Source organism: Pygocentrus nattereri, chromosome 25, assembly GCF_015220715.1.
Source record: "Pygocentrus nattereri isolate fPygNat1 chromosome 25, fPygNat1.pri, whole genome shotgun sequence".
NCBI lineage: Eukaryota > Metazoa > Chordata > Actinopteri > Characiformes > Serrasalmidae > Pygocentrus > Pygocentrus nattereri.
The window spans coordinates 18636234-18657541 of NC_051235.1; the positions used below are offsets into that span (position 1 = coordinate 18636234).

The 21308-nt window shown below is 39.2% G+C and overlaps 1 protein-coding gene across 2 annotated transcripts in view; it reads left to right on the forward strand.

Moving 5' to 3' along the window:
• Nucleotides 1–21308, forward strand: part of nfatc3a (nuclear factor of activated T cells 3a) — a 118436-nt gene that overhangs the window by 40983 nt on the left and 56145 nt on the right. For both annotated transcript variants that reach the window (XM_017706175.2, XM_017706176.2), the window contains exon 3: nucleotides 1287–1449. In XM_017706175.2, the coding sequence (XP_017561664.1) occupies nucleotides 1287–1449 (163 nt within the window). The remainder of the gene's footprint in view (nucleotides 1–1286; nucleotides 1450–21308) is intronic.

The following is a 21308-nucleotide window of genomic DNA, read 5'->3' on the forward strand; positions in this document are numbered from 1 at the left end:
GAGAACACCAAAGGCTTCTTTGTTTGCTTTGCAGTTTTTTTGAGGCAGTTTGTCTATTTCCATTTCTTAGTAATGTCTTCTTGACATCTACACAGCCTTTCAGAACGATATGGTTGTCTTCTCACTGTGAAGGATTGATAGAATAGATCTCCATGTATAGCTGTTCAAATGTTTTTTGTTGCATATTCAATGAAAAGAATCTCATTTAGCCACATATCCTGGTTAGGGCCTAATGATTCAGCCATCAGTTGTCTCGTCTTGCCCTCTGACTCAGACTGGAGCTCCTCCAGTATATTTGAGGTGTCTGCACAAAGGAGAGTCCCAGGCCCAGTGATTCATGGCTGCTGCGTTTTACTCATACTCACTTTACTGCCATTTAGTAGCTGATTTATCAAAAGTGGCTTAAATGTAATTTACACACAGCAGTATGTGGGTCCATGTGAGCCCCCTCGAACCACTTGGGGTGAAATTCCACTCTTGTAGGCTAATCTCTTTCTAAAGTTTAGACCAGTAGTCCTTAGTTTACTAGCCTGGAGCCCATAACCACTGAGTCACTGCGCAGGTTGTGGGGTTTTGTAGTAATGTCAGGAGCAAAATAAATGTCCATTGCCTTTTAGCATGTACGAAAGTTGTCAGGTGAGTCATGCTTCAAATATAGCATGGCCAGTTGCTGGCTTTGTTTGTACTCCATTGAAGCTGGAGGCTCATCATCTTAAAGGTGACATTTTGGAAAATCAAAAATTCTTGCTTTTTTGATAAAAAATGTTTTTATTTGATTACAAATTACCATTTATTGCCAGTCCATGCAGTCCATATATGGAAACAAGCTGCAAATATCTAGTTTTGAATTCAGTGTTTGTCACATTTAAGATCAAGATTAGATTAAGTGACCCTTATTAGTCGCACAACGGGGAAATTTCACCTCCGCATTTAACCCATCCGTTCAGTGCATATTCTTTGTGTAGCCTTCCAAGGGATCCAGGCATTCAGAAGGAGTGGCTAAAGTTTATTTTTTCCAGCATCCCTGAGGATTTCAATCTGAATGTAACAGTTTGTTCCGCACATTTCATTCTGGGCTGTTTTTTTTTTTTTGGACAAGGCATAGAACAGGTCAGCCAATCACAACAGTGTTCTTTTACATGTAGCAGTCGTAAAGCTCACAAAGCCAGTCTGATGAATTTCTGGGAGTGAAGACACAGAAAATTATCACACAAGGATGAATTTTTTTGTAATGTAGAAACTTGTGTGTGTGCTTGTGTGTTTGTGTGCATGTGTGTGTGTTTTAGGACGTCATCCCTGCCCCCCCTGGACTGGCCCTTACCGAGCCAGTACGGTCAGTTTGAGCTGAAGATTGAGGTCCACCCTAAAGCCCACCACCGAGCACACTACGAGACTGAGGGCAGCAGAGGAGCCGTAAAAGCAGCCTCCGGTGGACACCCCATCGTCAAGGTGAGTCTCCACGGCAACCGGCCACCTGCCGACAGTGATGTAAGCGCACCTGAGTGTCTTGTTACCTGCCTGCTGAGGGTGAGTTTGTTTTGTTAGCCTCATTCTATGTTGTGGTTATACAGGGAGCAGAGGCTGTTCTTTTGATATGTGATACTGCACCAGTGCACCCCTAATATTTCAGTACACGTTGGACAGACGCTGGAAGCAGAACTTGAGGAGCGTGCTCTGTGTTGCGTGATTCATCTTTAGACGGCTGAATCTGTGCCGCGCTGAAGACTTTGATTTAATCAACACAGCCAATATAGAATTAGAATGGGTAAAGGCATTTCTATGCAAAGCAGTACAAAAGATTTGTATAGATTTGTTTAGGTGGATCGTCTGCCATTCGTAGTGTACCAAGTGCAGTGAAACTAGGTGAAGAACCTCTGTGGTGTCATATTTAGTAATATTTAGTTGACGATTATAAATCAGGGTTTCCAGCAGAAAGTTTATAAAAATATTTAAAACATTTTAAGCTCCTAAAATGTCTGAAAATGTCTTATTTACATTTGTTGGAGATATTAAATGTAAGGATATCAAATCCAGGCATGTTTAACAGATCAGGTATTGCCTAAAATCCGATCCAGGTCATATTTTCTGTTTCTGTTTTGGTTCTCCATCATAGAGGTGCCATAAACAGTGAGCAGTGAGGCACATTTTCACAAGTCAACGTGGTGTAAATGCCTTCAATGTGGAACTACACTATATGGCCAAACGTCCATATAAGGTCGCCTGAGCATCACTCCCATAAGAGCTTGTTGGACATCATATTCTGAAACCATGGGCATTAATCTAGGGCTTGTGGCTTTAACAGCCTCCACTCTTCCTGGAAAACATACCCAAGGAATATGTGTATTTGGAGTGTGTCTTTGGCAGTTTGTTGAGTCAAAAGAGCGTTTGTGAGGTTAGGCACTGATGCTGGACGAGAGGGCCTGGCTTGCAATCTGTGTTCCAAAATAATTCCAAAGGTGTACAGTGAGGTTGAGGTCAGAGCTCTGTGCAGGCCACTGGAGTTCAAACTTATCAAATTATGTCTTTATGGAGTTTCACAAAAATGGCATTTACAGTTGACCAGGGCAGATCTGGCATGAAAGAAGTTTCATCCTGACTTGGCAAAGGTGGCATCCTATGACGATCTTAATCTTACTGCGCTCTTCAATACGACGCATTCTACTACCATATGTGGAGATTGTTTTATTGTGATGAAACCATATGGCTTACAACGATATAAAATTATTGTGGTGAGATCAAATAATTCAGGCTAATATTTCTCATATATTTCCTCTGGGTTTCTTCCTTCAGTGCTTGCTACAGTAGTTAGAGCAGTGCTGAAATGTATCAAGGCGACAAAATGTATTTTGACCTTAACTGAAAATAATATATTTCTGTACTACTCCATTGATTGAATCTCCCATCCAGAGCACATCAGTATGTCTTGTTTCACTTTTAACTCTTGTTTATTCAGTCAGATGCACTTTTTTAACCTTATGGAGTATATGTTACAGGTACAAGTATGTGAGCTGACCTGTTGAAATGGTGGCCATGCTGATGTAAAATGAGGACCAATTAGTATCCTGCTGTGTCATATGATACTGCTGATCAGAGGTACGCTTACCTCAGAGCTCTCTCACTAAAGAACCCTCATAGCGGGAGAAGGGGGGGATACAGAGAGACTCTAAGGCAGCTTGGAACCTGACAACTAGTTTTTGAATATTTAATGGACTTCAGGGTGTTGGTTCTTTTTGTTTTGACCATATTAGAGCAAGAACACCCGGTCCTAACCAGCACAAAGGAACCTTATGGCAGCACGGGGTCAGATGAAAAGGGAAAAGTCCTAAAGCTGGGTCATTATAACAAATAAAACACTTTTGATACATCTAGATGCAGTAAAGGTGAATAATAGGAGACCATCCAGTTGTCTCTGATAACACAACCACGATTACAGACAGACTTTATTTAATGCTGAAACTGACTTCTCATCAGCCTTTTGTCTGCTGTGTAATTAATTCATCCTAATTCTGGGTTTTTATGACCCACTTTGCATTTCTCTCTGGCTTCTGGCTTCCCACATTGCACATCTTCTGAGCTACATGTGGGGTATAAAGTCTCCTGAAAAGAATGAAAGCTGTAATAAAAGCAAGGAGTGGACACATTAAATACTGCAAAAATTTGAATTATATTTAGCTGTTGAGGCTTCTGGATATTTTTATGTTAAATATATGTCTTCTGCTTTTCTACCTGATGCTGAAAAATGAATAGCTAACTAAAAAGGACATTTTGACTGAAAATTAGAAGTTAAATAAATGAAGAGTGGTCTTTGACTTTGCACAGTACTGTATGTATTTTAAAATCTTTTTCATGGCTTTTTTCCTAATATTTTGGAGTAGTTGAAAACGTCCATGATAGGTAGGTGATATAATAGGTGACGTAGCCAAAGCATACCATCACAAGACTTCAGAACATCTGAGATCTGTTAAATTCATTTAAAACCTTCTACGAAACTCTTTTTATTCAGTGCACTAAAATAAATTTCTTTTAATCAGATATGCAGTTGATCAGAGTTATTTATGTACTGTCGGTATCCACTAAAAGCTTATTTGTGATGTGATGTGAAGCAGTTAATCAATTTGGTGCTAAATATTGTCACATTGCCCAGCCCTGATTTCAATCTGCATTGTTGTTATTGAATAAAATAGCAGCAAAATTTGGAACTGTAGCGTATATCCTAAAACTAATCAAATCTCCTTTTCATTTTTAAAAAAAGAATTATTTCTATATTAAATGCTCCGGCTAATCAGACCTGATCCACTCTGGTATTCATCTTTAGCTAATGTAATTTAAAGCTCAGTCTAAGGATATGTGCTTTGCTTTAACTTTATGTAAAGCCTATGGTCTCTTTCACGTAACTGCAGCCCAAAATGTAGCCTGTGGATTCACTACAGCTGTGTGTACTGGTGTGCTCCACACGTTTGCATATGACCATCTCAATTTGCCAGTATCACACCAACTGATATGGGCATGCGGGTGTGACTGTGTTTGTTTATGTGTGTATGAATGTGTGTTCAGTTCATGAAAGTGGGTGCATGCGTGTTTACTAAACACTCATGTGCATACTCTCTGCTCCCCTGTGCTTCATTTGCCAACCTCTTCCACCAGCTCTCTCGGTTTGTCTGGCCGCAGAGCTGATTCAGTGTTATTATGAAAACAGCAATACGTCGATCACGTCCAGGATAAACAGGCCCTCGCGGCAGGAGCTGGTTGGATATGTGCTGATTTGCTGTTAGTCATCCACGTGGTGCGGCAGCAGTGGGAAATCGATGCCATTTCCTTGAACCGATGCTGAAATTGAGTTGGAATTGCACAGAGATACGGCAGGATCCCAAGCTGCGTGTCCTGAGCCACTCCGGAGGGGTATATGGGGCCATGATACGGACAGTACTGCTTCTATCTGTATCGCTTCTGCAAATATATATGCAGCAGTGATATGAGGATCATTCTAACAGAAATGCAGCCTACTCTATCTTTGGTGTTGCTTAAAGGATTAGTTTGGTTGGGGGGGGGGGTATACAACTTTTCTTTATTCTAAATGGACTTGATTGGCTAAGACATTCCTCTGTTTTCGTGTCCAAAGATTGCTTCTCTTGCACTGAGATACAAAAAAAGTATAGGCAAAATATAGGCTTTACATATTGCTTCTGTTTTTAGCGATGTGTTGACATCATTCAATTTATAGAACTGAAGTTTCCACATTTCTTAAGAATATGCCCACCAGAGTTAACACTTTGTGGAGTCACCTTTGGCAGAAGTTACAGCTGGGTAGCTGTCCGCAAGGTTGGCTTCCCCCACTTCTCTTTGCAGAACTGTTCAAGCTGGGAAAGATTAGTAGATTTTCACCGTCGACTGGAACTTTCAGATTTTTCCATAGATTTTCAATTGGATTTAGGTTAGAGCTTTGAATAAACCACTCCAGAATATTCACTTTGTTCTTAGCAGTGCACTTCGTTGTAGCTTTGGCCTTATGCTTGGGGTCACTGTCCTGAATATGAATATAAATTCACTGAATATGAACATCTGACCCATTTGTAGATGTTTTGCAGATGTCATCTGGTTCTCCTCCAGAATCTCCTTGTACTTGACTCGATTCATACTCCCCTTAATCTTGACATACCCACAAGCACTGTGATTCATAGTCAGAATGGTATTGATTTGGTGATTGGCCATGTTGGGTTTTTGGCACAAACGTTTGGCTTTGGTTTCATCTGACCACAAAACATTTTACCAATTTTTTGCAGGATCCTTCAGGTGTCTTTTTGCAAGCTTTAAAAGGGGCTCCAGATGCTTTTTGAGAAATGGCTTTCTTCTTGCCAGGCTCCTATATGTACCAGATGTGTACAATATCTTTGATGCACATGTTTTTCTCTGTTGCCCATAAAACCCTGTGGGTCTTTAAAGGTTGTCACTGGATTCTTGGCCTCTCTGACCATGTGTTGTCTCTACGGGTAGTATAGTTTTGATGGCCACCCAGATTTTGGCAGACTGTGTTTGGTGCCATGAACTTTCCACTTCTTAATTACAGGCTTAGCAGTGCTCCGGGGTATCTTCAAAGGCTCGGAAATCTTTAAACGCAGTTGGCTAAAATTGTTTGAGATTGGTTTGGGTGTTGTAAAAAGGGAGTATATGCTTACCAAACCAAGATATTGTAATTGAACCTTTTTAAATATTTAATAATTAAATATTTTAAGTAATGTTTTATTGTTAGCGTGTTACTTTCACATTGTTAAGTGTTGTGTGTAGATTAGCAACAAAAAAAGAATTATGTTAATTCCAGCTTATAGGTCAACTAAATGTGAAAATAGTCAAAGGTGGTGTATTCATTTTCTGTCCACAGCTAGTCTGTTTTAGATTGGATTTTTGAAAATTATTTGAACATTATTTCATGGTATTTTTTAGATAAAGTTTTGTAAACATATTTTTAAGTCAATTCATAGCAAAGAGACACATGTAGAGTATCATAAGGCAAAATAATATTCGAAGTAGACCTGCCCATGGTGACAGTTCCCTGAATTACTGTAGTAACACAAGCAATGACTATGACAGCTACAGAGACCATGGTTTTGGATGCTTAAATTTGTGTGATATTCCAATTAATTACACTTTTGGGGCAGTTGTGGGCTGGAGGTTAGGGAGCTGGCCCTGTGACCGGAAGGTCGCTGGTTCGATCCCCAGGGCCAACAGTCCATGACTGAGGTGTCCTTGAGCAAGAAACCTAACCCGAAACTGCACCCCGGGCGCCGTGGATAGGGCTGCCCACCGCTCCGGGCAAGTGTGCTCACTGCCCCCTAGTGTGTGTGTCTTCACTAGTGTGTATGTGGTGTTTCACTTCCCGGATGGGTTAAATGCGGAGGTGGAATTTCCCCGGTTGTGGGATCAAAAAAGTATCAGTTAATCAAACTTAATCACTTAATTTACCAAATTAAAGATGCTTTTACTGAACTGTGCTAGTATGTTCCTTTTATTTTGACAAGGATTCAGCCTTAACTCACACAGACTATCACTTTGTTGGCTCCCATGCTCAGAATTACTGGAAGAGATATTATTACCATTATTATTATCATTATTATTCTTAGTGGCAGTAGTGGTAATATCTCTGTACGATTCTTTTGGGCACATTGTCAGCAATGGTCCTGGAAGCATCAGCAGATGAACATACAGAGATGATAAGAATAATTAGAACAATAATTTTATTTCACATCAGACCACTCTAAATAGCTTTCTTTACATCTCCGTGATTAAATTGTGCGATTTACGCACACCACTGGGATAAGAGGTGAAAAAAGCACAAAGATGTTTTTAAACAGCTGTTTCTTTAAAATGTAAAGTCAACCGAACTGTACATGCCTGTTTATTTGAATCAAACTGAGGTGTTAGTCACTGTGCCTTTTTGCCTTTTGTGCTTGTTGAGTCGCCTGCAGTCTTCTCAGTAGATGTGTCCTGGCAGAACCAACGTGTTTTAGAACAGAAGAAAGGTTTTGACCTGAATAGCTGTTCAGGCTTTGTGAGTGTGTGTCTGTTAGATACATTTGTGTCTTTCAACCTTCACTCCTTACATTCCTCGATAGCTCTGTTCTGACACGCTTCTGGTTGTGGTTGTAAACCTCCGCTCCTGCTCAGCCCAGTGGAGAGGGATCTGTCCCAGTTGGCACAAGTCTTCATGTGTGAGAATGTGTGTATGTGTGTTCACGTGTGCTCCGAGCAGAACAGGGCAGTGTATGAACATTTCATGTATCTAAACTACATCTAATCATTATCAGTATAGCGATATTGACGTGTGCCTAACTTGCATAAATCTCAGAAGCTTGCCTTCATGCAAATGAGCTTTCTAGCCAATGAGAAAGCTTTCTTTGTGTGATGTGGACATCTTGACCAACCTCAGATGATTCTGTGGGTTTTTCGATGAATCAAAGCCTCAAAGATCCAGCCATTTTAATTGTATTTGCTAAAATAATACAGGCCAGTGTTTACCAATGTCATTTCAATACACACTATTGTGCTAAAGTCAGAGAGCAGAATTTCCAGTCAAAATGGCCATTAAGTACAGGTTATTCATATTTCAGTGTCAGTAAAAAGGCTAGAAAACATTTAACAGAAAAGTACATAGAACAACAAAATATAATGCAATAATACTTTTTCAGTTTTTTTTTATATCCACCCATTATACATTTTGAAATGATATTATAAATGATATTTTGTCCATGTACTGCAGCTCCAGTCATTGTTAAGTCAATGAAAGTGACTCTGCGCTGTGCTAAAGAGTGGTGTGTGTGTGTGTGTGTGTGTGTGTGTGTGCTCACAGTAGGTCTGTTATATTGATAAGAGTAACTGCCACAGTGGTCAAGAGGTTATGAGCCGAAAACGTCCAAAAATTTGCATAAAAAGAGAGCGTAAATGGCCTAATCTTACAAGTCATTACACACACACATACACACACTCTCCCCTCACTGGAGTAACCTGGTTAATGAGTAAGAAGCAAGTAGATCAGCGTGGTCAGTATGAGACACAATGGCTTTACTAATTTAGACCAATTATAGACGGCCTGGATGACCATTATACAGCAGCTGTAAAAACTTAATAGTAACGAGTAGCTGATTAAGTGTCAGCCAGTTGTCCTGTTCTCTCATTTTATTTTTTTAACCTGTTTTTTATTTGTGCTGCTATTCTTTCTTCAGCTTATTTTTGCAAACATGAAAATAAAAACATCATTGTCATTGTTGTTGCTGTTTAGATGGTTCACTTTGCTCATTCCAGCATGTTTGCAAACCTCAGAAAAACTAAATATCATTGTTGGAGCAAAACCTTCCTCTGAAAATAGTAACTTTACAGAAGGAGGAAAAAACATTTGTGGCTTTCAATGAAAGTGAGTATAACAGTATTTTAGGGCTGCAACAAATATTCAATAACATTTGGTAATACTTCAGACTTGCATTCAGTGGCCGTCATGATTGTTTACTTCTGGATAAGCCAGAGTAATGTCTCATACATGTGCAGAGTAATGGCACATACATGTGCAGAGTAATGTCACATACATGTCACGTTTAAGATCTTGTGAACAGTGAAACAAAAAATCAGGTTTGGTGAGAAAATCAGATTTGGGCCATTTTTAACTGCTGTGGAAATGTAGCCTTAGTTTTGCTTATCCGGGTTTGAATATTGAAGATAATGTTTGATGTAATATTTAAAAATATTCATTATTTGCAACACTTATTACAATAAAAATAATATCTGTGGCAGTATTTATTGGTCATCGTGGAAAGGTCACATAATGTTAAGGGCACCTGACATTTTTTACATTATAAGACAAAAAAATTGGCGCTACAAGGTTTTTTCCTGTGATATCTTATGTTGTGAAATGTGAAGTAATTGCTCAGCCTTAGTGTCACTGTGAAAGGTTAGTTTTGGTTCAGTGAAGTTTTGTTTATGTATTATATTTTCAGCCTTGAGTCTTGTTTGTGGATGGTTGTTTTTCTAAAAAAGAGAGGTGGAACTAAAAGGAAAAATGAAGGAAAAATGTGGTATATATGTGAAGCTGAAGGTTGTAAGTAAAGCTGCCATAACAGCAGCCGTGGGGCTGTGTCGTACAGTAGCCAGACAAACACGAGCGAAACAAAGTGACACTGTTTACTCCCAGTGTTTGGACTGGCCTGATTCACAGGACAGATCTAGGAGGAATGCTCCATATCGCCCTACAAGCACCCCGTCTCTCTTTCACTCTCTCTCTCTATCTCTCTCTTTCTCTTTTTCACTCTCTCTCTCTCTCTCTCTCTCTCTCTGTCTCTGCTTCAGGGCTAATGTTACAGGGGCAAACCATAATCCGCACACCTGTTGCTAGGAGACATGTAAGTCCCGAGCCCATCTGGCTTAGGCATCCCTATGTGTGTGTGTGTGTGTGTGTGTGTGTGTGTGTGTGTGTGTGTGTGTATAAGGGTGTGTGTGCGTGTGTGTGTGTGTGTGTGTAAGGGTGTGTGTGTGTGTGTGTAAGGGTGTGTGTGTGTGTGTGTGTGTGGGTGTATGTGTGTGTGTGCACGCATAATTAAGCCAGATAAAAACACACAGGCACACAAACATCAGACATGCTGCCCTCTACAACCCCCAAGCTTAAAGTTTTACTCAAATAGTCAGTGCTGCTTCTCTATTACTTTTAGGGGCAGTCGTGGGCTGGAGGTTAGGGAACTGGCCCTGTGACTGGAAGGTTGCTGGTTCGATCCCCAGTGCCGACAGTCCATGACTGAGGTGTCCTTGAGCAAGACATCTAACCCCCAACTGCTCCAAGGGCGCCGTGGATAGGGCTGCCCTCCACTCTGGGCAAGTGTGCTCACTGGCCCCCTAGAGTGTGTGTGCTCACTAGTGTGTATGTGGTGTTTCACTTCACGGATGGGTTAAATGCGGATAATAAGTATCATTTAATTAATTACTTAATTTATACTAGTAAATCTGAGTTTAGTCTTGGATTTATATTATTTTCAGCACTTTTCCCATTTTAACTTTATTCTCTGTGTCAGTTGCATATCAACTCTATCAACAAAGTGTCGAATGAAATAGTGAGCAATGAGGTGTGATAAAGGAGGGGTTTGAACTTATTGCTGTGGTAACTATTTACACCTCTCCTAATAAAAGATGGCCGTGCTGATATAAAATGAACAGTGCAATTGCAGCTTCATAGCAAATTAGTAAATTAAAGAATTTAAAAAAGTATTTAAGAGCAGTAGACATGCTTACTCAAAATCCAGTTTGCTTTCAGTTTTGTAAATTGTTTTATTGCTTTTTTTTCTCCAGTATGCAAATAAATAAAACAGCAAATAAATAGATACTGTGCACAATGGTGATGCATTCACTTGTGGTTTAACATCTTATTGTCCCTTAACACACTTTACCCTCTGCTGTTAAACTGTTAAACTGTTGCTTTGATACTCCATTTGGGTTTGTTGCAAATTTGTAGTTATTTCATGTTTTAGAATATGTAAAGAAAGAAGGCCTGTTCTGCATGGCACATCCTCGGTCTTCACTAGGCGGGGTGGTGTTAGATAACAGCGATATGAAATCCAAGATGGTCAACACCAGCCCGTAGGGTGTTGAGTTACGGCCGCAGAATGAGTTTGATGTTGTTGTCGCGCTCAAACTAGTCCAACAAGTGAAAAATACAGCTCTTTATAATGCTGAAGTGATTGTTCTTTATTATTGTACTTTATTATGTTTTCAGAGGATTTGTTCTTTATTTGAGTATTGATGGATTTGAATACTTGTACTTCAACTCAATTACAATGTCAGGAGAAAGTATAGCGTGTCTGCATTTTTTCATCCTTTATCAGAACTGAAGTTTTGCTTAATTTATTTAATGGTGTGTCATTGTCAGGTCTTTGTGACTGTGCTGGTTTATTGTGGTTTGTTTGGGAGAACTCTGATCAACGTCTCCTTTTTTGTTTTTCTTTTGTTTGGTTTACACCAATTGAAAACATGCTTTTACTTCTCCTAAAGCTACTACATCGGAGATACAAAGTTTTAGTATGACCGTGATTGAAATAAGCGTGTGTGAGAGAGAGAGAGAGAGTGAGAGAGAGTGAGTGAGTGAGTGGCTGTAGAGCAGCCTGAGGGTGTATTTGATGTGGATCTGATGCAGGCTGAATTGGAGTGAACAGGACACATACACACACACACTCTGCCGAGGTGGGGGAAACTGGGAAGGCCTTATACAGCCGGAATACACAGTACAGTAAATGCTGTGTGTGTGTGTGTGTGTGTGTGTGTGTGTGTGTGTGTGTGTGTGTATTGACCATGTTTAAACAAACGGCTGCCCAGCCTCCCAGATCTGTATGGACTCTTTCTGTCTCTCGTTCGCACTCTCACATTCTCTCTCTCGTACACACACACACACGTTGCGTAAACACAGTGGTGTTGAACAGATCTCTCTCATAGTACATTCACTTATTGCCCCAAGTTTGTCTCTTGTGGGTGTGTTCAATGCTGCTCTTGTTATCAAGTGTGGGCTTATATGCTGTTCATGTTCTGACAAGAATACATAGAAATTTCTGTATGTATCACTGTTTGGTTTCAAACGATGCCAATGCTAAACAACAAAAACAAAAAGTTAAAAACTAGAGGCTGAGGACCCCAGACCCCTGTGTCTGCAGGTAGTCACAGGAATTTGTTTGAGCCATTCATTTAAATGGTCACTTATTAGCAAAAAGTTTAGAAATTCTGAGTGTCCTTTGTCATTTGTCGCTAAATCACAGCTACACATCGCCTACTTCCATAGGAAATATCTAGTCGCTAGTTGTTTTGTCATCTGCTAATGTGAATGCTAAATGATTTGGGGGAATTATGCAATTAGGAAAAAGTTGGGATGGAGCAAAACAAGAATGAAAAGTTTATAAAATATTCAAGTTACTCCATTTTGAAATATTCATCAATATGCAGATAAAGTTGCATTAGAAATCCAACTTGAAACTGTTACGCAAGGAGAAAGCCATACCTCAATTCTGTGCAGGAACACCACGAGCTCTCTGGGCCTGAATGGGCCAGAAGGCAGCGGTAATGTGTGGTGTGGTCAGATGAGTCCACATTTCCACTTGTTTTTGGGAAAAATGGCAAAAGTCAGCACATGCCATGATATGGGGTGCATCAGTGCCCACAGTGTGTGTGAAGATACCATCGATGTGGAGGTGTATATTGGGATTTTAGAGAGACATATGCTGCCATCAAGTCAAGTCTTTTTCTGGGACGACCATGATTATTTCAGCAAGACAGTGCCAGGCCTTATTCTGCATGTGCTATGACTGCATGTCTTTGTAGCACCAGGTACATGTGCCTGACTGCAGTCCAGATCTGTGTCTTATTGAAAATGTGTTGTGCATCATGGAGAGGAGAATCAGACGATGATGACCACAGACTCAGCTAAAATCTTATATGAAGAAAGAGTGGGCAAAAATTCCAGTTGCAAAACTGTAACAAGTGTCCACAATTCCCACTGTTAAAAAGTGTAATTAGAAGGAAAGATAATGAAAAACAGTGGTAGACTTCCCTCTGTCACAACTTTAATGTGCTGCCAGTGTTAAATTCTAAATTTGTTTGTGTACACAATACATGAAAACACTGGAAATCTTTAGAATCTCATTGCATTTTCTTGTATTTGTATCTTTTCTGGAAATGTGGTTTGTAGCTTTATAACCCAGAAAGTAGCCAGCCCTTTCAGCTTCTTAGCTGTGGTATACTGTAGCTCAGGCCACCAACCCTGAAAGGCTCATAGCCTGAAAAGAGTCCATGGCTGCAGGGAATGTCTCTCTTAGCCTGGTAGGCCTCATAGCTGCAATGTAGCACTACTCAAGTGAACAGCACACTCAGCTTCATAGCTGCAGTTTAGCATAGCTGAAAAGGCAAGCCTCGTAGGCTTGAAAGAGTCCTTATTCATGAAGATTCCTCTCTGCCTGGGAGGCTTTCTAGCTTCATTGGTAGCATCACTCAGGAGGCCGGCCTGAGGAACTTCTAAGCTACGGGGTCGAAACCTGTTATTTTGGCAAAGAACACCAGAATATCCACCTTTTCTGGCTTGAGGCTTTAACACTGAACAATGTGCCAGAATGCTAGTTAGTTGTGGTTGTGTTGTAATAAGTTAAATTTCCTCACTTAAGACACGAAATACAATGTCTATAATAATCTAATTAAAGCTGTGGTTTGAAAATTGCACTCTTTTAAGTTGCGACCTTGCTGAAAATGATTTCTCTTTCAGCCCTGCTCTCAGTGTATGAGGCTGTTGGACTGTGGCAGCACGTTACGGGGCCAGGGGCCACTACTTTTTGTGTCTGTGTGAGCGGGTGTGTGTGTGTGACCTTGAGCGTGTACCCTCCCTTCCCCCTCAGGCACATGAATGCACACACAAATTTGCACTCACGCATGCACACACACGCACCGGCTGCCCCTCGCCATAGCAACTACAGAGCAACACAGGGAAACAACTCAGCAGCAGAGAGGGAGAGAGAGGGTTGGTGAAAATGAATGAGGGATTAAAAGCGAAGGAGAAAAAGAGAGAGTGCTGAAATGCTCAGGTGTAAGGAATGGACATAGAAGTCAACAAATGCTGCTGTGTACTTTTTTAAATAATAAGTAACAATGGTAACATGGTACTCTTTTTAAATGAGCTGTGTACAGTACTGCAAACGTTAGAGACACTCTTATTTAATTAATTTGTACCAGGAAAAAAAAACTTTATTTTTTAAAGAGCTGTTAGATAATCCACTTGCATAAGAAAGAGAAAAGGAAAGGGAAAAAAACAGGAGTTTCCAAAAGTGGAGCTTACAAAAAGGTGTCTATCCGTCCTTCCACTGCAAGAAGACGACACTGAGTCTAAATGGACGTGTAGCTGTCAAGAAGCCTTTACTGAGAAAAGGGAATGTAAAGAACATTTGCAAATCAAAGAAGCTGATGGGTTTCTTAGAACAAAGAACAGTCCACACCTCAACATCACTGAACGTGTTAGGAATTATTTTAATTGTGAGATGCAGGAAATGCAACCAACTTCTATTCTGCAACCAACTTCTACTGATCTTTAGACTGAAGAATGGAAGTTGTAACAGAGGCAAAGAGTGGACAAACAAATTGCTGAGAATAAATTGTTGTGGTTTCTGTGTTTTCTGACACTGAAAAATGAAGAACTTGTATATGTTGATTGTTCTGAATGAAAAATTAACTAAGTGAAGAGTGGTTTATAGACTTGCACAGTACTATAATACATTTTCATTTGTATTTTTCATGTTTGTGTTCCATCAGTGTCGTAATTCATTTTTGCAACCTCTGCCCTCCTTTAGAATTTAACAGGCCATTTTGATTGCTGCACCTTTAATACTGATATTGTTTAACTTTAAATGTAAGTGCATGTAAATAGGCTTTATTCTAAGCTATTTTGGAGAACTTCTGTTGCTCTTGGTTACTCAAATGATGTTGAAAAAATAGAAATCTTTTTTTTTTTTAGAAAGCGACAATATCTAAATAAGCCCTATTCTGATTGGCTCTCCTGTATTAAACCCCATTTGAAAACCAGCCTGGGCTAAAACATTCCTTATAACTACATTGTGAATGGGCAGAGCTTAACTGCTATAGGCTGAATAGGTAGATATATGTAAATACATCCTTCAGAATTCATTGTTTTTCAAAATGTTTGTTTTTGCTGCTGTCCTGTAGAGTGAATAATAAGTTTTAAAAAGTTTATGAATGCTTAGATTCTGCTTTAGACTTTGTCATTTAATAAACCTTTTCTTGATACGGGCACTTTAAAAATTACAAACACACTCTAAGCACACTTAGCAGACTCGGTTCAGGCTGTGTCTCCTTTGTACTGTCCCTCGTTCCATCTGACACTCTCATTCTCCCTCTCTATTACTGGAGCTGAGCAACAGATGCAGCCCGCACCAGACGCCTTTATTTAGCCTTCAATATGTAACGCTATCCAGAGGTGCTATTTCTGCCCCAGTTAACTTAGTCCATCAGTGGGACATGTGACAGCTATAATGTCACAAGTTTAATATAACCTGGGATGGGATGAGGAGGAAGAGGGAGTATGAAGGTGTAGGAATGGTTACAGGGGTTACAGGAGTGCATAAACCATCATTACAGATTTATATATATATATATGGATTAGTGCTGTTCAGACATGCCAATACAATTTGGAGCAAAAATAGAAGTTTCTTGTATTGTACTATTGTGTTGATATAGGTCAATGTAGCCAGGTTTATTGGTCAAGTACAATTGCATGACTGGAATTCATCTTGGTGGGATTAAGGCTTACATAAATGGAGACATAATGCATAATGCCAGTAGTGAACCAGTAATGCAGTAAATACAGCCCAACCACATTGTTTATATAATTCCAAAAGTCATTGAATGCCTTATCTTTACGAAACAAATGTTTTAAATAGAATCATTGATTGAAAATTGAAATTGTGAATTGTTGCAGTCTTAACATTATCTTCAAAATGGTAGTTGATATAATTATATTTCATTCCAAGTAATTTTGACACTTTTTGCCCATATGTCATGAAATGTCAACACAATGTAAAGGATAGGTGCTGTGCTCAAATGAAAACAAATGATTTCTGTAGCTGTTGGTCAATTTTGTGCAGTGGATAGAAAAGTATTCTGGTCCATTCCTTTAAACACAGTTTTAGTACATGTGTGTTTTTTTTTAAGATATCTTGCTTGAACAACCTGCTAACATCTTTTTTGCGTAGATCACAGACAGGCATGCTGATGTTTCGTTGTGTTTTTCTCTAACTCAGGCTGGAATTCATTGGTCTTTTAATGATTGCTAACCCGTCCACAGCCTCAGGCAGCGAAACAACCCTGCTCTACATTCTATTTACTATATACTCTCGCCACCATGCCTCACAGTTTGGATAATGTATATACAATTACCAGTTCAATATTGGGGCCATTTGGTAAGGCTGAAAGATTGTTTTTATGTTGAAATCACAATTTAAGAGAGTGCAATTTTCAAATCACAAGAGCTGCAATTTTTTTAAGATTATAGCCTGCCTTATCAAAACTGTTGTCTTAGGTTAAAGAGGGGAACATTAACCTAATAATGCAGAGCTTGTGAACTGCCTGTAGATGAAATACACCAATCAGAGGCTAACAAACCTCCATGTGTTATGATGTCAGAACCACAACTTACTGGCTTTCTGGCACAATGGATTCAGGGGTCAAGCTTCAAACCATAAACAGTGGTTGGACGGGTCTTCTCGGCCAGTGCAACAGGTCTGAACTTAAATTTAAAGAAAATAAACACAGTTTAAATTGCAGTTACAATATTAGTCCAAATCGTTCAGCCCTAGCGTTTGGTTTAATTGTAGATGAGATGAGGGGAAGTGGCAGTATCACACATACAAGTAAGGCCTGTCGACTTTACACCAGCTTTTGATTATAACTAGGATTTAAGAGGTACTATGGGGTCTGATAGGGTTTTCATTGGTTTTCAGGTTGAAAGGTTTCCAGTTTTGTGTTGTGCCTTTATAGATTGTTGGTTAGGTAAACCTTTAGCTAGTTTTACTTCATCTGGTTCTGATAGCTATACTACGTAACCTCAGATGTATGCAGAATTCACTTATTCCCAAACTGCTGTTTAGTTCATTACTATGTAGAAATGATCATAGTGGAGCTTCATTGGCTCTATACTCACACAAAAGTTACAAAGGACCCAAAGCATAACTTCCAAGTTTGCTGGCAAACTTTTGCTTTGCCAGCTGGTGCAGAAGCCTTTTACAAAAATTAATATAGCTTAGATAACAAAATGTAGTGTAGAGGTTTTTTTTCTGTGCATTAAATAAGAATCTGTGAATTAAATTAATGTAGAGTTAGCTGATTGATTGTACAGACTTGCAGGCACTGACAAGCCTAGCTGGATCTAGCAGAGTACCTTGTCTGCTGAGGTTTCCTTTTTCTTATGGTAAAGCCCTGAGCACAGACATTTTCAGGTGCCATAGACTGATCCTGAGCTGTCACCCTAGTGTTCTTTGTGTTGTCTAAGGATTTTGTTTTGTGCCTCTTTGCCGATCTTTGTTGGACACACTTCTAGTGAGCGCAGTAACTGTGTTAAATTTTGTCAGCATTGTGTATTATGAAAGTGAAAAGTGGAATTTTCACCTGGTAGAGTAGCTTAAACTCATCTTGTCACACAAGGGATCACATGTTTTTTTCTATTAATGACCTCTACCGAGTGAACCACTTGTTTTATGAAGATATGGTAGTGAAAATATTGTGTGTGTTTTGTTCCTTCTCCAAACCTCCCCTTGTGGCAGCGAATAAATTGGTATTATTATCCAGTATTTGGTTTGGGTAATTATTAGGTTAAATTAGTTGTGCCGATGATCGTTTGACTGGGGGTCTCCAGAAATCCAGAACCATACTTTGTTCTTTAGACTAGCTAGAGTAGACTAAACTAAGATAGACTAGCCTTGCTACTTTTTACTGTATGTATGCTTCTTATACACATACACATATAAGTGATCTAAGTGTGTGTGTGTGTGTGTGTGTGTGTGTGTGTGTGTATAGCCAGTACAGAAAAAGCTGTTCAAAAAATAAGTAGCTATTAATATTTAATTAGATTTTATTTAGTACAGAAATGAATCTGCTTATAATTTCATATTTTTGGAGAGATTACATTTCTGTTTACATGGCAAGAAAGAAAAGTAATTTAAAAAACTTTCAGCACATCCAGTCAGCACCACAATATTTTAATAATAATGTATCACTTCTCCTACATCGTCATCAGAATAGCTAAAGAATGGCTTTGTTCTACTTGGTTTTTTGTGCCTATGTCATGCAGCCCTCGTAGACTGTAGAGGAAAATGTAGAGAAACCTGCCGTGTTAGTGTATCGGTGTTTAAACAAATAAATTTAAAAAGTTTCATATTCTAAGCAAATTAATAATTCAAATGATTGAAAAGTACTCTTTGACAAACTACATTTGCTCAACAGAATGACATCTGTTGCTCATGGTAGATCTATATAATACAACCCACTAAAAAAGATTGTATTGCATGAAACTTGTATTGCTACACATATAATTGTATTGTTTCTGCTTTATCTTCTTCTTATTCAGCTGCTGCTTCTTCGTTTTCTTCTTCTGCGTCCTTCTTTTTCTTCTTCTTCGAGGAACCTCATGCTGTTTCTCTATGCTACATTATTATTTGCCTTTCACTTCTTCACTCTATAACCAGGTACTTCCTTTCTTTTTAACTAAGCCAGCAGAGTTTAGCAACATCTTTTCAAACCACAGTAGGCCCACCCAATGGAGACCAAAAGAAAGAATCTGCAGTGAACGCTCAGCAAGACTGCTGACACAAACCGAGAAAGCAAAGGAGCGGTTATAGGGAGGCACTTAAAAAAATGGGCAAAAAAAACAGTAAGCAGTGAGAGATGCAGAAGGGCAAATAGGAACAGAACATGGTGAGACCCGTAAAGCCTCTTACAGGCTCAGGCTGCTGCTGGCTGGCAGGCAGAGGCCAGAGGAAAGGCTTAGCTGCAGTGAGAAGGCCTCTTGCTTCCTGGAAGACCCATCAGTCTTCTGTGTGGACTTGCTTTAGAGGTCAGCAGTCGGAGGGCTGACCACTGGATGAAACAGAGGTTAAATGTCACTGTGAGGCTTCTAAGACATCTGCTTTCTAAGAAGGAAATCCTAGAAAGAGTCTGAGACTCTACGGGGTATACGTGAATGAACTGTCAGTTTATTTATTTCTTGCGACTGACCTCAGAATGAACTCAGTAGGAAATGTTTAGGAAAATGTTCAGAATAAACTGATTTATTCATTCACAAAATTGTATTTTATTAATAAATGACATAATTTTGTATTACAAGGCTACAAAGTAGTCTTGGGACAACTACCATCATTTTTTTTAGAATCATTTTCTAAAAACATTGTTAACGTTATTCATGTAATCAATAATAATATGGAAATTGTTTACCTATTTCTTGACCATATTCAAAGTACATAATATTAGCTATATTGTCAGTTATTAATCAATACTTTGGGCTCAATGAAATAATAGTGAACTACAACAGTTTCACTTTTCACAAAACTACTGGAAAGCCAGCAGAGCATATAACTCAAAATTCCATTAACCTTCTGAAAGGTGTTTAGAAAACTTGAATGTTGAGTTGAAGTAATTCATCAACAATATTTTTGCAGTACTGTGCAAAAGTCAGAGAGCACCCTTCATTTATTTATGTTCTGTATAAGTTATTAATTTTTTTCATTTTTAGAAAAAAAACAGAAAGTTATACTTAACAAAACATTACATAAAAGCCTCAACAAAAAATATAACCATTGTTTAGTCTAATTTTCTCCACCCTTTGCCTTTATTACGCCTTCGATTCTTTTTGGGAGACTTGGCTTTTTCCACACATCCAAAGTTTAGTCTTTGGAGTTGGTTACATTTTCTGCTTCTCACAATCCAAGTAATCCCAAACACATTCATTGAAGTATAGGTCAGGACTCTGGGTTTCTTCCTCTTTTTTTTCTTTTTTCTTTCTTTTTTAAATTTCCTTTTCTCAGTAGGATGTTCTACACATCCTTTCAGACTCTTACTGTTCAGGTTTCTTTTCACAGTGGAAGGATGTACAGAAACACCTGTGGATTTTTCAGATCTGAAGCAAGAATGGAGCTTGTTTTCTCCTCTCTCTCAAAGATGAAAGCTTTAAGAGCTGTTTATGTGATAGGGACAGCTTTGGTGGACTGTCAGGTCTTGCACGGTTGTTTTGAGTCTCATTTTCTCTGTGGATTTTAATCTTTCTTTTTAAACTCCAGTTTTGGAAACATCTAATTTTTCTCTATTTTCCTTTGACTTTTCTCTTCCTTATGCAACTAGATTATCTCACATAATCTCTCCAGAAATGGCTCTTGAAAAATTACTTTTTTTTATTAAATAATATTTGATAGTACTTTTAAAAGGAGAGTAAAAAATAACAAGTGGTCTCTAACATTAATAAACTGTACTGTACATAGAGACACTGTTTGTCCCACTAATTTTCCTTGCCTTGCTTATGTTTTAAATTGCTTTCCAGGATTGCAGTCCGGGGTCTCCGTTGTCATATTTCGTGCTTCATAATGCGCCACACATTTTCAATGGGAGACAGCTCTGGACTGCAGGCAGGCCAGTCTAGTAACTGCACTCATTTACTATGAAGCCACACTGTTGTAACACATGCAGAATGTGGCTTGGCATTGTCTTGCTGAAATAAGCAGGAACGACCCTTAAAAAGACGTTGCTTGGATGGCAGCATATGTTGCTCCAAAACCTGCATGTACCTTTCAACATTAATGGTGCCTTCACAGATGTGCTCGGGCCCAGAGAAGCCGGCGGCGTTTCTGGGTGTTGTTGATATATGACTTTCGCTTTGGATGGCAGAGTTTTAACTTGTACTTGTAGATCGAGCAACGAACTGTGTTCACTGACAGTGGTTTTCTGAAGTGTTCCTGAGCCCATGTGGTAATATCCATTACAGAATGATGTGGGTTTTTAATGCAGTGCCACCTGAGGGATCGAAGGTCACGGGCATTCGATGTTGGTTTTCTGCCTTGCCGCTTACTTGCAGAGATTTCTCCAGATTCTCTGAATCTTTTATGATACTATGGACTGTAGATGATGAAATCCCTAAATTCCTTGCAATTGCACGTTGAGAAACGTTGTTCTTAAACTGTTGGAATATTTGCTCACGCAGTTATTCACAAAATGGTGAACCTCACCCCATCCTTGCTTGTTGCCTTTCAGGGATGCTCCTT